Below are 13,201 nucleotides of genomic sequence, written 5' to 3' on the forward strand. Positions count from 1 at the left end.
TCTCATATGCTGCGGCGGCGACCGACGGTACTATACCGGAAAAGGAAAAGACGAAAGAGAAGAGGTTAGGAATGCGCATGCGCGGGGGTTGTTAACCTCAAAATAAAAATGGTGTATACAAATAATAGCGGTGGCGAATTATTTGTTTGAAAATTGCATTCATTGTGGTTTTCCGGAGTTTGTGTTTGACTGTTTTCTCGGGGTAAAATGAGCGACGAGGAGGATGATTTTGTTACTTACGGAAACGCGCTCGATCCGCTGGATGAAGGTTTGTTTATGTACCAGTGATTAGTGGGTCATTTGAATTATTTCTTATATTAAACAAAACCCCTGTATTTTGTTTATTTTTAAGACGAATTCTGTACTTTATTGATCGTAAGAGTAGTTGCAGTTCTTTCAGATCTTGAACGAAAGTTGTTGGAGCAAAACGAACACAGTTGACAAAATTAAGCCTAACGTAACTTTTTGTTCTTTTAGAAAACCTCCCTAGAAAGAAAGCTGTGACCATTGAAGAGCAATTCGCTTACGATGATCAAGGCAGAAGAAGATTCCATGGTGCTTTCACGGGTGGTTTTTCTGCTGGATATTTCAATACAGTGGGCTCACGAGATGGCTGGCGACCACAGCAGTTCAAATCTACAAGAGCAAATAAGGCTGGTGGGGTTGTCCAGCGTCCTGAAGATTTTATGGACGAGGAGGACACAGGACAGTTTGGTATTGCACCAACAGCCATTAGAGCAACTCAGGAGTACAGCGACGAAACGCACAAAGGTAAGAAAAGAGAGCGGGCCAAGCAGGATAGCAGTGGACCCATTCCTGGTACGCCTGTTTTGAGGGAACTTCTTAAGCCAGTTCGGTGAGTGATTTACACTTAGAAACTTGAAGCCTGCAGCAATTTTGATGATTTTTCTAATTTTAGTGGTACTTTTTTGTAGAGAAAGAGCTGGTGTGATGCTCCTGAAAAAAATGGGATGGAGACCAGGTCAGGGAGTAGGACCCCGGCTTACAAAAAAGGAAAAGAAACATCAAAGGAAACAGAGGGAAAACATTAAAGTATATGGCTGTTCCCTACCCAGTCAGCAAAGCAAATATAGCGAGAGCGAGTCAGGATCTTCGGATGATGAATTTGCTGATGTAACTTTTGCCCCCGATGACTATGAACCATTCAGGTATACCAAAATTCTTATCAAAAACAAACCAACCTTCAAGTATGAAATGCTATAACTCACTCATCAATTTCTATAGGTGCAATCCAAAGGACAATTATTTTGGCATTGGATACAGCGGCTTGGACCGCCGACCAGTTCTCGGTCAGCACATAAATCTGTTCGAAGCCCCGTCTTTCAGTGTCCAAGACAAAAACAAAAAACTGTCCATCAAAGGTCAAGCATTTGGAGTAGGAGCTTTCGAGGCAGAGGATGACGACATCTACGCGAGGGACGACATGTCCCGCTACGACTTTGCTCTCGGTCCCGAGCGTAAAGCCAAGAGCAGATGGTCCAAGAAAGACGAGCCAAAGCACAGTTGCATTGAAGGTTTCGTTCCGGCGAAGCAGCAGCTTTCACAGAAAAAAGTCTTTATCGCACCAACGTTACCCAAAGATTTTAATCCTGTACATAAAGTTAGGAAGAGTCGATTTTCACCTCTCGCAGAAGAACAGAGCAACGTTCGGAAGAGGTATTCATTACGCTTCATTATTATAATTACGTTTACTTACCTTTTTTATAGCATGACTCACATGTATTTATTCATTTTCACCAGGTACGAAATGAACGCCGAGAGCAGAGCTAAAATCATAAACGACGACAGGCCGAGCATCATAGACTCGAAGAAAGCCGAACCAAAGAACACCAGCGTAGCGGCAAAACTGATAAGCCGCACCTTAAATCTCCACGGAAAAGAGCAAAGCGCTGAAAGACAGAAGTTGGAACAGAGTCAGCCCAAGAAATCCGCCATGTCCTGGCTGGACAAGCTCTCCGCCACAACGTTCGTCAAAGGCGAGACGATGGGCTTGGATCCGAAAATCCAAGGAAACCTTCAGAGTGCGAGTGCCTTTGAGAGCGGACAGGAGAATAAAGGTCAAGAGCCCAGCGAAGACACGAACCTCACGAGACCGTCCTTCGCTGATCTGGACAAGCAGCGACGCTTTGAGCAATTCCTGTCGTTCTCCGAGGGCGAGAGAAAGCTCAAGTTCTCCAGCGTCCAGCCCCTGTCTATGACTGAGTGGGAGCGGGATCAGGAGGTCGAAGAGTTCGAGAAAGCCGCCGCCTTGTGCGAGAGGATAGACAAGGCTCGAAAGAATGCAGACGAGAAAACAGAGGAGCAAAAGAAGCTCGAAGCTAAAGTAGACCTCGAGAGTTTGAAACCACAGGATAGGATGACAGCTGCTGCGAAGATGAAGATGTACGGCAAGCTCACGAGAACCGACGAGGAGTGGAAGCCGGCGAAGCTCGTCTGCGTGAGATTCAACATAGCCGAGCCCTCGGTCGGCGTTGCCGAGGACGACAAAAAGAAAAAGAAGTTCTCCATTTTCGACTCCATTGCCTGGAACGAGGTGTCGAAATTCGAGGCGGGTAGGAAATTGGAATACGAATGCGAGCCAGGGCCCTCGACATCCTCCGGAATTTCACACGAGGAGGAATCCGACTACGGGATAGAGCCATCGTCGAGTGAGCCGAGGCCGAGACTGACTGAGAAAGAGAAAGCTTTCGAGGAGTCGTATAAAAAAGTATTCAAGAAGGTGGAAGAAACAAAGAAAAAAGAAGACGATGTCGTTGAAGCTAAAGAGGCAGACCCGGAGGAGCCGGTAGCGGTAAGCTCGAACATCAAGGAGAAAAAGGACCTGTACAAGTCGATTTTCCTGAGCAGCAGCGAAGACGAGGAATCCGAGGGCGAGGAGTCGAAACTGGTCGACGAGGAGAAACTGAAGGCCGCGCTGATCGGCAAAAGCGCGACGGAAATGAACGCCCAGCGAAACACCTCGCCGCCGCGAGGTATCTTCGCCAATGTGGATTTCGACAGTCTGATGAAACGACCCGATAAGGCAGAGACTCCAAAGGATAAGGTTAAAGAGGTTGATGAGAAGAAAGTCGAAGAGGATGAGGTCGTCCAAGTCAAAATGGAAGAGGACCATTTGCCGCCTGACGTTTACGGGCCGGCCCTACCCACGGCGATTCCACCGGTGGAAGAAGCTGCGAAGCCAGTGTTCACGGGCGGGCTGAGTAGAAAATCCGGCGACGGCGAGGATGGCAAGTGGGTGGAGAAGTCGAGGGACAAGAAGAAGTCGAAGAAGGAGAAGAAGAAACACAAGCACAAGGAGAGGTCGAGGAGCAAGAGCAGGAAGAAGTCGAAGAAGGAAAAGAGACATTAGCTTTAAACCGTGTCTAGTGATGAATGTTGTATATTTTAAACGATGAACTGAATTTCTGTAATATATTGTATCGTCGACTTGATCTGTAAATACAGGAGGAGAAGCAATGCTCGATTGCTGTTTATACGCGCTTTATATTTTACATATAGTTACGAGGTATGGAGTCGTGCTCGATCCATGATCATTTTGTTTGGATCTAAAACTTGAACAATAAATATTTTTACACAAACATAGCTCGTTATGATTGGAGTTCAAGGTATCAAATGAGAACAAAGTAAAGGTCTGCAATAGAAACATTTATTTTGGTGAGTCCATATCCAAGGTACAATGGAACTTTGATATCATAGAATTTGTCATTCGCTTAATCGTTCCCTCGCCTCTGTCGCTTCTTTCGCGCGCCTAAAAAGTCATGTATAAGATACGTACCTACGTCCGCCCGCTCGATTCGCGGTTCGCGTTCTTTCTCCGTTTTTTTTCTCTTATACTCGCGCGAACCGCGGATCTGGCTTCTCTCGCTCTCAAGTGCACACAAGACACAAACAGGTGGTTGCGGTGAGGTTCCGCTGGAAATCAGAGGGAATTCCGCTCTTGGAAATTCGGACTGCGATGTTGCGGCGAGGACTTGTCAGTTTGCGTTCATACATGCGCGTATTATTATGTACAATTGTTATCGTCGTCGTCGCCGTCCTCGGCCCAGTATCGCTGGGATATTTTGGAAATTGAAATTGTTTTTCCGAGAGCGCATTCGGAGCTAAGAGATTAATGTAATATATGAGTAACAGAGCGATGACAGTGTAGAGACACACAGATATTCTTGCTGCTGAAGTGCGACGAAAAGTTTTTCGACTTCTCATGTCCGACTCGCGAATGAATTTATTTGTATATATTCTAATATAAACTTTCGTACTTTCATCGTTATAATGCACGATCGAAACGATGGACTCTATATATATATATAACTATTCTATAAATTTGTAAGACGATAAACCAACTGTACAGATTAATCTATAGATCAATTATTTTTCGAAGCACTTCAGGTACAAATCGATAAAGACATTCAACGCTAGATCTTTTTCAAAGACTCACGAAATTCTCCTAACACGCAGTTTTTTTGTTTACATATTCGTTCAATTATCCACTGCCGCATCTGTCGCGCATATTTACGCAGCTTTTTCTGACAAAATCACAGGCTATCGCATTTTCACACGATCAGGTCCAACACACCGCTATCTATATATTCGTGTACATGCAATAGTCGAATGTTTGTTTTTACTTTTTTTTAGTTGAGTTTTTCGTTTTTTGGAGATGCGATAAAAATCTCTTTGACGCCGAAGGAAGGAAGACATTCGAGTTATAGTATACTTAATATAGCTCAGTTCTCTTCGTAGGTACATTATGTATATATATATAGAATAATAATACACTTCTTGCACGAGGATACACGATGATACCGATGTTCCGCACTTTCATTGTTTTAAAAACAGTTTATATTTTTACTTTTAAATTTCGTGATCGTTACTTATATCGTATTCGCGTTCGCAAAGTAAAGGTGTAGAACTTCGTTCGAAAAACTTGGAATTTGATTGTTACGCACTTTTTTTCGTTTTATAAAATCATCGTTACATCATTGAACTTTGTGAATAGGTTCGACAGACACGATTCTCATATATCCACACAACGTAAGCGCGACTATCCGGAAAACGTTACTCTGCTGCAGACAAATTAGACGGGATAATGTGAATTAACGATACTTTTGTGCTTCAACGACACACTCGTCTTATACTTACATATCACAAGGAAATAATCAACGCATCTCGCTACCTTAATCTATAATAAGATCACAAAGGTGTAACTTATGCTTTATATAAGAATTAACGTTTCTCTCTATTTCCAGATAAACAATATATCGTACTCTCGGACAACATGAGCGACGGTCTGGACAGAATACAACAGCGTTTTCCATCAGCGAGTGCATAAATACAGCCGCAGCAATCATCAGTCTGTCGAAGGAACACCGACGGAAGACGGAATCATTCTCTCGGCACATTACACTCACACACACATGCGCTTCAAAAAGTCTCCCGATCGATTCTCGTCGTCCGCATCAGCCAGAAAACAACACACCCTCTCTCAAATCTAACGGCGGATGCTAACGAGCCGCGAGGGAGAAGGAAGCCTATACGTATAGTCGCTTGTTAATTGCTCAAAAGCACGTCATGCGGATTCGATAATTGACCGGGTAATTAGCTCGGCCAGACCTGCTTCTGTATTCTTCCTTCACTCTACTCTATCTATATATCTCCTCCCTCGGCTCTTCTTCTTTCGTTGGATCCGAAAACTTCGTTCGGACGACCGGGTGCGCGCAGTTAAAAAGCTACTCCCGGATCCTGAGAGCCGCTCTTTTTACAAAAGGCGGGATTATCTTCTTAGAAAACAGTTTCCCTTAAAAATGAACAAGGCCGAGCCGCTCAGGGGAGCGAGCGCTCGTCTCGCGCAAAAGGAGAACTAATTTATTCATACTTTCTTCGAGGAGCTTTCTTTCTTTCTTTCTTTATTTCTTTCTTCCTTTCTTTTTTTATCTATGTATAGTATATATACAGGGTTCGTTCGACAAAGTGTGCGTAGCGCTGAGCTTTTCTACATTGGTGTGTACATGTCTATAGTTTTGTTATATACTTTTGGCATTTCGGCTTTTCATTCTGCGATCCTGCAATTTTTCTCTCATTGTATAACCTGGTTAGAAGGGATGCTTTTGTATATGATTTACATCGCTGTACTATACTTGTATGTAAAGGTAACACGATCATAAATTATCTGGTTTCACCCAATTCAATTGATCAGCGTTTATCAGCTATATACAACAACATTAGTATTCGAAACCATTGTTCCCAAACAACAGAATCTGCCAATGTTAATCGTTCACTGTTGTTATATTAATATGCAAAGTATGTAAATCGCTTGTAACCAGGTACACCTTTCATCGGAGAAAGAGTCGATTCGGAACGATGAAAACCAAGTTGTTCAAGCAAAACGAAACTATGTTCAATAATCGTAGACTAACTTTAGAATTAAATTCAATTCTCTAACCCGAGCTCAATAGTATATATACACGCGCAGTAAAGTGAAGCTCTGTTAAAGCTTGCCAGACGGATGGAATATCTATACACGTGTAAGTAGATACGCGCCGTGTCTGGCAAGACGCGGCTTACCCAACCCGGTATACGTATCTACTCGCCTATAGCTACTTACACATTATACAGACGTTCGCGCGTACCCATCTCACTTAACTTTGACTGAGATTTACTTAGGATTTCAATTTATTCTCCGCTTAACAAGGGATATATTTTTAATTTCCGAAAAAGAATAGCGGAGCTGAAAAATTGTTTTAAACTGGACTTGAGCGCTAATTTTAAACGTATTTTTCAACAAGCACTTTTCACAAAAGTAAAATGAGGATTGTCACTGACGGGAATAAGACATAAATTGTTGCGAGAAAACCGCACGATTTATCTAAGCGAAATAAATTTTCCGGCCGACAGCTCGAAAAACAAAATTCACACTTTAACTCTCACATCTCAAAGCGGGGCGAGCCCATCGCTCAGAGCTCGGCTCAAAAAAGGGCAGCGCATGATATATGACATCCTCCATAACGCCTTCCATTATCAGCGACATAGCAGCGGCTCCGCGTCTCTTCTTCTCTCCCTCTTGCACGCGCCGGATTTCATCCCTCCGATTTTTCGACTCTCTCTCTCTCTCCTTCTCTCGCTGTTTCTCTCTTTCTCCGATTCTCTCTCACTCCCCTCAAGACGTGAATTTCGCCCCCGGAACTCTCCACTCGTGTCTATCGATTTTGCGGGGTATAAGAGAAAGAGAGAGAGAGAGAGAGAAACTCAGCCCGTCGTCTTCCCTCGCAGCCATAAATTCATACATCGGGGGAAGAGAACGCTATGATTCGGTCTTTTGTAGGATTGCGAATGACGATGATTTTTTTTCGTATGGACGACGTCCCGCTTGATTGGATTTCGGGGATTACTTTCGATTATTTCGCGGTTGTTGCGGAGGATTTTTTTTTTTTTGCTTTGGCTTCTACTGCTTTTGAGGTTTGCCTTTTTTTACAAAGCTGCGAATGGGGAAATCAGTGCGCAATCAAAATAGACGTCGGTTTGTTATTGCCAAATCAAAAGCTTTGCGGGCTGCGTACTGTACACGAAAAAAAAACGAGTAACATACGTGCCTATCATACCTTGATAACTTCTCTTGTATATAATTTTAAAACGTACTTCGATACTTTAATACAGTGTTATCATATACTTCGAGTCATTTTTTCTTCTATTAAATATTTTAATTTTAAAAACGTTATATTTACATTTTTACACGTGCGTTAGAGTCATAATAATACTTCTTGTACAGCTAGTGTGTACTCAAACAATGTACGCAATAAGAGTATTATAATATACTTCCATAATGTATGTATATATGTATATAACGGCAATTGTTATGTTACAAAAGACCGGATTCGTCGCCCTTTATTTTAGCGCTTTTAATCGCGTTCCTTCCGTTTTGTTCTTCGTTTCGTTTCTCTCTGTGCTCTGTGTGTAAATAGGTATATAGATATACAAACGCGGTTATAGAATGCACATACCAAAAAACAATAAACGTCGTCAATAAATAATTTCTTTTCCTTCCTCTCCGTATATACGTGTGTACGTCGTTATAAAAAACGCATTGTCCTGACGCTGTGTCTTCTGCGTCTACAAAAATTAATTCTGCGAATAAATCGAATCGACTTCGCGGAAACCTCCAATATGATTATATCCACAGTGTAAAACAGCGTCTGTAGCGGAGACACGAAATTAAAGCGTTTCGCGCGGCTATGCCCAATCGATCGCAGCTAATCGAGAAGCCGATTGTTCGGAACGCGAAATTTCCGTTTTCGATTGCCGTTTCGATTAGCTCGCGGTTATCCCGTTGAAAGAATTCGAATTCGCAACTTCGACGATATTCGTAAACGCAAGCGCAAAGAAATTACAGCACGTTCCGCAAACAATTCCGCCGGAAAATATGAAAAGAAGAGAAAAAAATAGCAGTCACGTGCACGGCGTACATAAATCGCGCGGAGGGGGTGAAGTCGTGCGGTATTGGAACGTGCTTTTTTTCATTGCGGCTCTTGATAAAAATCCAAAATTTGTACATATAAAAGCGATGATTTGTCTTCGAAAGTATTGTATAAGTTAACGAACGTCGCGAGAGCGCGTAAAAGCTCGCTATAACTCATATATCGCACGACTTTCCCGCCCGTAATATCTCGGGCCGCATCGACGTTCTCGGCTAATTCGACGATGCGTTACACACATACACGAATCTCCACTCTCCTCTGTAGTACAGTATATAGACCTACTGCGCGGGAGTCGCACAGTGAATGGTGCGCCGCATATACATCGTCGCCCGGGGGCTAATAGTTCCGAGTCAAAATCGAGGCTTGCAGTTATTCATGCGCCGCTCGCGAGAGTTTGCTCTCCCTCTCTCTCTCTCTCTCTCTCTCTCTCTTAGTCGATTTCGGAATGCGCGCACATAGTACGTGTGTGCGCGGAGGTCCCTCTCAAGTCGAAAACCCTATAATTCAACCGAAAATCGAACGCGATACATTCGTTATGGACGCGAGTGCGCAAAGTTGCGGCTTCGATGTATATATAGATATAGAGTGAGAGAGAAAGCTCCGAGATGTATACATATACGTGTACCTACGGCTGCTTGACTATAGGGGGTTGACGTTGAATTGGAAATTCGGACGATCGATCGTCGTTGGCTGCAGTGCTCGGAGTTATGAGCGGAATGCGCGCCGAGATTTCGCGGCTATATGCATGTCTGTATCTACCGTACACAAGGCTGCGTTATTAGTTTTCGCTTTTTTTTTCGTATTACGCGCATTCCTGTGTTTTCGTTTCCGCGAGTATATACGTAAATGCGCGACGCAGCTTGTTTTGGATCCAATTAAAAATTTTTCGTTAAAAAATAAAAAAAAAATAATAAGGGATTTTGCGCGCTGCGCTCGCTTTTTTTTCGCGTGCCGGAATTTTGTAACGTTTTTAGTTAATCCAAATATAGCAGGAGAAACAGCGCATCAAAACACGAAACGCAATTTTTTTTGCGAGCGGATGTGTATACAAACTATACCAGCCGCAGAGAGCGGCGTTAGTTAAAAATAAAAAAGCTGTATGTGCAGTGTATACCTGTATAGATTTTCAGCAGCAGCGGCGCTATTGCATTAGCCATTCACTTTTCGCCGAACTTTCCCACATCTCTCGCTTCGTGTATTCGATTATAAATATTCATGGGGCGCAAAGTTCGATTCAATTACAGTGTTAAACTTTCTCACTAAAAAATAATAAAAAAATTGTAAACTCTCTCTCTCTCTCTCTCTCTCATACACACATATATGCCCGGCGAGCTTAATTGTACACAGTTCGATGGAGAACCGTCGGAGCGAAAAGAAACCGTGATCCTCTGCAGGAGCTTCTATCTTTCATCGCGGCAAGAAAGACAAGACACGCAGACAGTAGTATAGAGCGTGAGAGTGGAGTCCGAGAAAAGAAACATCCACTACATATTATGTATATGTATATGTATACGCGTGGGTGGGTGGGGGTAGATAGAGAGAACCAGCCCGTAAAACGGCTGCTGCTCCTCCTCCACTTCCGGGGGCTCTGTGTGTACACGTGTCTCTTTTCTACACCTCGATGGCCCGCTGCACCGAGTTTATGTCGAGGGAGCAGCTGCCGGTCGTGTCGGGCGAGTCGAGCACCTCCTCGGACGGCATCACACCGGCGGTCCTCATATCGTCCCGAACTCGCTCCACCTAAAACGAAGAGAAAAGCTCGATTGTGTACAGTATTATTGACGAGGGATAGTAGGAGAAGGGCAAAATTGATTTTCCAGAAATCTAGTGCGCACTGGAATTGTTTGTTGAGATTATTTCGACTGATTTGCGATATTGCGATGGTTGCCGGAGGTATTCCGAGGCGCGAGGGACTCCTTCGGCTGAACGTTTATTGAGAACTGCTCGATTTCGTCTGGAATTTCGCGATCGATGCTTGTACGAGATTGCTTTTCGATGCCGAAAATTAAAAACGCTCGAAAATTAAAAAAGCTCGATAACGGCTTTAATCGATCGTCAAACGCGCGCATAACGAAGATATATACATATATGGGAGCAATTCCGGCGAACGAAATCCAAGATCTGCATTTTTCGAATTCCCCGCCCAGTGTGCTGCAGCTGCAGTCAAATTGAATTGTGCATTCAGAGCAAAGCCCCCCCCCCCCCCCGCCCTGCCGGAATGTTCTTGGCTTTTCGATTTGCTTTGCGCTAGTCTATATATATATACGTATATAAAGCAGCCGGCCGAATAGTTGGGATCATTGAGCTTCTATAAAGCGTGAAATTGTTTTGGCGCTAAATTTAAAGCATTGTTCCCCGCGCGGCTCCGAAGGAACTTTTTCCCCCAACTTATTCGCTCTGCCCGGCACCGAGAAATTAAATAGTTCGAAGTAATATACGAAAACCTGATAGTCGCTGATGTGTGTAATAACGGAAAAAAGGGGAGAACTGATTTTCAGAAAAGTTTATCAAGGCCCTCTTTTACACACAGCTCCGGGGAAATTAAAGATAAATGTAGTTAAAAGCTCGCGCCGCGAAAAGTAACCGTATGTGCAGTGGTATATGCAAGTCGAGCATTGATCAGTGAAAACAGACCGCTTGAGACAGCCGCGCGCGTGTGTTGCTACTGATTAAACCAGCTATGCATGTTCTCGTCTCTCTTGGTTTCAAGGGATTCGAGAACTCGTTTTAGCTGCGGTATGTTTGAATGAAAAATCTGCTCGGAATTATTTTTAAACTTCTTCTGCAGAAGCCGCGACAGCAGTACTTTTAATTAACAATTCCCGCGACCCGAGAGTCTTTTCTAAGTTAATTCGAGCGTTATAATTAATAACGTAATCGGCCATCTGGGATAAAGTTAATTGTCAACTGGCAGTTTTAATCGGCGAGGAATTTCGAAGCGATATTAAAGGAGCTAAAGGTCGAGAGAAAAATTCAATTTAAAACAAATTTTCGCCTCCTGCGCCCTCGTCGTCGCACAAACGCGCCTTAAATCTGCGCTCGAAGGCTCTCTCTTTCTCTCCCGTTTCTCATATCTTTCTCTCTTTCCCAGCTATATCCCCGTATACGTAAAATGCCAATTTCCCGATAAAAATACTCGGCCTTATATACGGCTCGCGATCGATACGCGCGCACCCGACTGACAGAGTGAGAGTAAAAATAAAAAGAATGTGTAGGTATGCACAGCTATAGTGGATATGTATAAACAGTTTATATATACCTGTCGGAGGACCCTGAGCAGATTGAGGCCGGCGACCTTTTTCAGATCGAGTACGTTCCACTTGTCGCTGCGCAGAAGTTCGGCGAACAATTCCGGGTACTTGGAGACGTCCTCGAGGCCTCGCGGTGTCCTGCGGGAAGAAAGACAGACGGAGTTTCAATATTTCAGGCGGTTTAATAAAGAACGAAGTCGCGAAAGATTCTTTTTTTCTTCTTCTTCAAGCAGGTAGATGGAGAGAGTTTAAATTGAGGATTAATTCTCCTGCGGAGATTTGAATTATTCTTGCTTCTGAGCGGGATATAATTTTTAGCGCTTGCGAGCTTTTTTACGACGATTTAAATTTGAAATGAGGAGGGATATGTTTTTCTATCGGGTATAAACTCTCGCTGCGGATGATGTATACGCGCTTCCGACGCAATTCAAATTTGCGCGGGTTATTCGCAGAATTTTGACAATTAACTGGATGTACATACACGGCTTGTTCATCAGAAATATTTTTAATTCCTTGTATTCAGGGGAGTGAATTTCCCTTGCAGGAAATATTCGGCTCGAGTTTTTATGGGAATTTGATTATTACAGCGTTATTATATATAATTAAGTATACATTTGATGTGTATGATTTAATTTCCGAAATTTTGCGATACGAGCAATGTTCGCTCGGTAATTACGTTAGCGTCGGTGTGTATAAAGGAAAAAATAGACTTTGTCGCGTGGATGTCAAATTACGCGAGTCTGCACTCGATAATTCATGGAAAGTTTTATAACGACTGTCTCTCGATGCTTCGTGTAGCGATGAATAATCGAGACTCCAGAAAGATTCCATGTTTGATGTGTTTTAAAAATTCGTCGTTTAATAATTTTACAAAAATATAAACGCTCGTATAATGTATTTCGATATGCGGATGATCCCGCGAATTAATTTCCGCCGAACTGTAATCCATATCCGTCAAAAGCGTATACAATATTCAAGCTCTTCAAATATTTGTGAAAATGAAGTTATTTTTAAAAAACCCATACATCCGGCGCTCTCAACGTCATTCGAATCGACGAAAGGATTCCGGCATATTCGATGCTTTAATTCCCGAGATGAAAATGCATATCCCACTAAATTTCAATGCTATAAACCCTGGTAGAAAATTAACGGTTGAAATTCATTAAAAAGTTAAGTTTAATTGGCCAGTTTTATCAAATTTTAATGTAAAAAAATAAATTAAAATATTGCTAATATTTTAGTGATGCATATCTATAATACCACATCAGTATTATTATTAAGTTAAAAATTGGTTTTCCGTTTTTTTGGCGTTAAAACGTATATTTGTCTTATTACGAATATTTGGATTTTTTACGATTGTAACGAATTTTTCTACAATTTTTGGATTGTAACAGTCATTTGACAAAATTCAAGCAAAAGTTTTGTTTTATCATGAGTTAATGCGTCATATCTATGCATTTATAA

At 42.6% G+C, this 13,201-nt stretch overlaps 2 protein-coding genes across 4 annotated transcripts in view; one reads left to right on the forward strand and one right to left on the reverse strand.

Moving 5' to 3' along the window:
- The first annotated feature begins 58 nt into the window (after positions 1-58).
- Positions 59-3,599, forward strand: LOC100121346 (G patch domain-containing protein 1 homolog). The gene is made up of 5 exons (XM_001604906.5): positions 59-268; positions 478-856; positions 936-1,169; positions 1,246-1,677; positions 1,762-3,599. Exons 1-5 carry the CDS (start codon positions 208-210, stop codon positions 3,368-3,370), a joined length of 2,715 nt encoding a protein of 904 aa, XP_001604956.1. The 5' UTR covers positions 59-207; the 3' UTR covers positions 3,371-3,599.
- A 54-nt stretch (positions 3,600-3,653) lies between these two features.
- The window catches only part of LOC100121328 (dipeptidase 1), an 86,741-nt gene continuing 77,193 nt past the window's right edge, over positions 3,654-13,201 (reverse strand). For all 3 annotated transcript variants that reach the window (XM_008216768.3, XM_031930301.1, XM_016989884.2), the window contains 2 exons: positions 11,746-11,875; positions 3,654-10,226 (listed from right to left, as the gene is read on the reverse strand). In XM_008216768.3, the coding sequence (XP_008214990.2) occupies positions 10,098-10,226; positions 11,746-11,875 (259 nt within the window). In that variant the 3' untranslated portion in view covers positions 3,654-10,097. The remainder of the gene's footprint in view (positions 10,227-11,745; positions 11,876-13,201) is intronic.

This window comes from Nasonia vitripennis, chromosome 4, assembly GCF_009193385.2.
Source record: "Nasonia vitripennis strain AsymCx chromosome 4, Nvit_psr_1.1, whole genome shotgun sequence".
Taxonomy (NCBI): domain Eukaryota; kingdom Metazoa; phylum Arthropoda; class Insecta; order Hymenoptera; family Pteromalidae; genus Nasonia; species Nasonia vitripennis.

Bases quoted from the DNA above. Each gene is read 5' to 3' on its own strand.
- LOC100121346 (XM_001604906.5), top strand. From the start codon at position 208: ATGAGCGACGAGGAGGATGATTTTGTTACTTACGGAAACGCGCTCGAT. The intron at 857-935 runs GTGAGTGATTTA...ACTTTTTTGTAG, and splicing joins GAACTTCTTAAGCCAGTTCG to AGAAAGAGCTGGTGTGATGC. The intron at 1,170-1,245 runs GTATACCAAAAT...CAATTTCTATAG, and splicing joins GATGACTATGAACCATTCAG to GTGCAATCCAAAGGACAATT.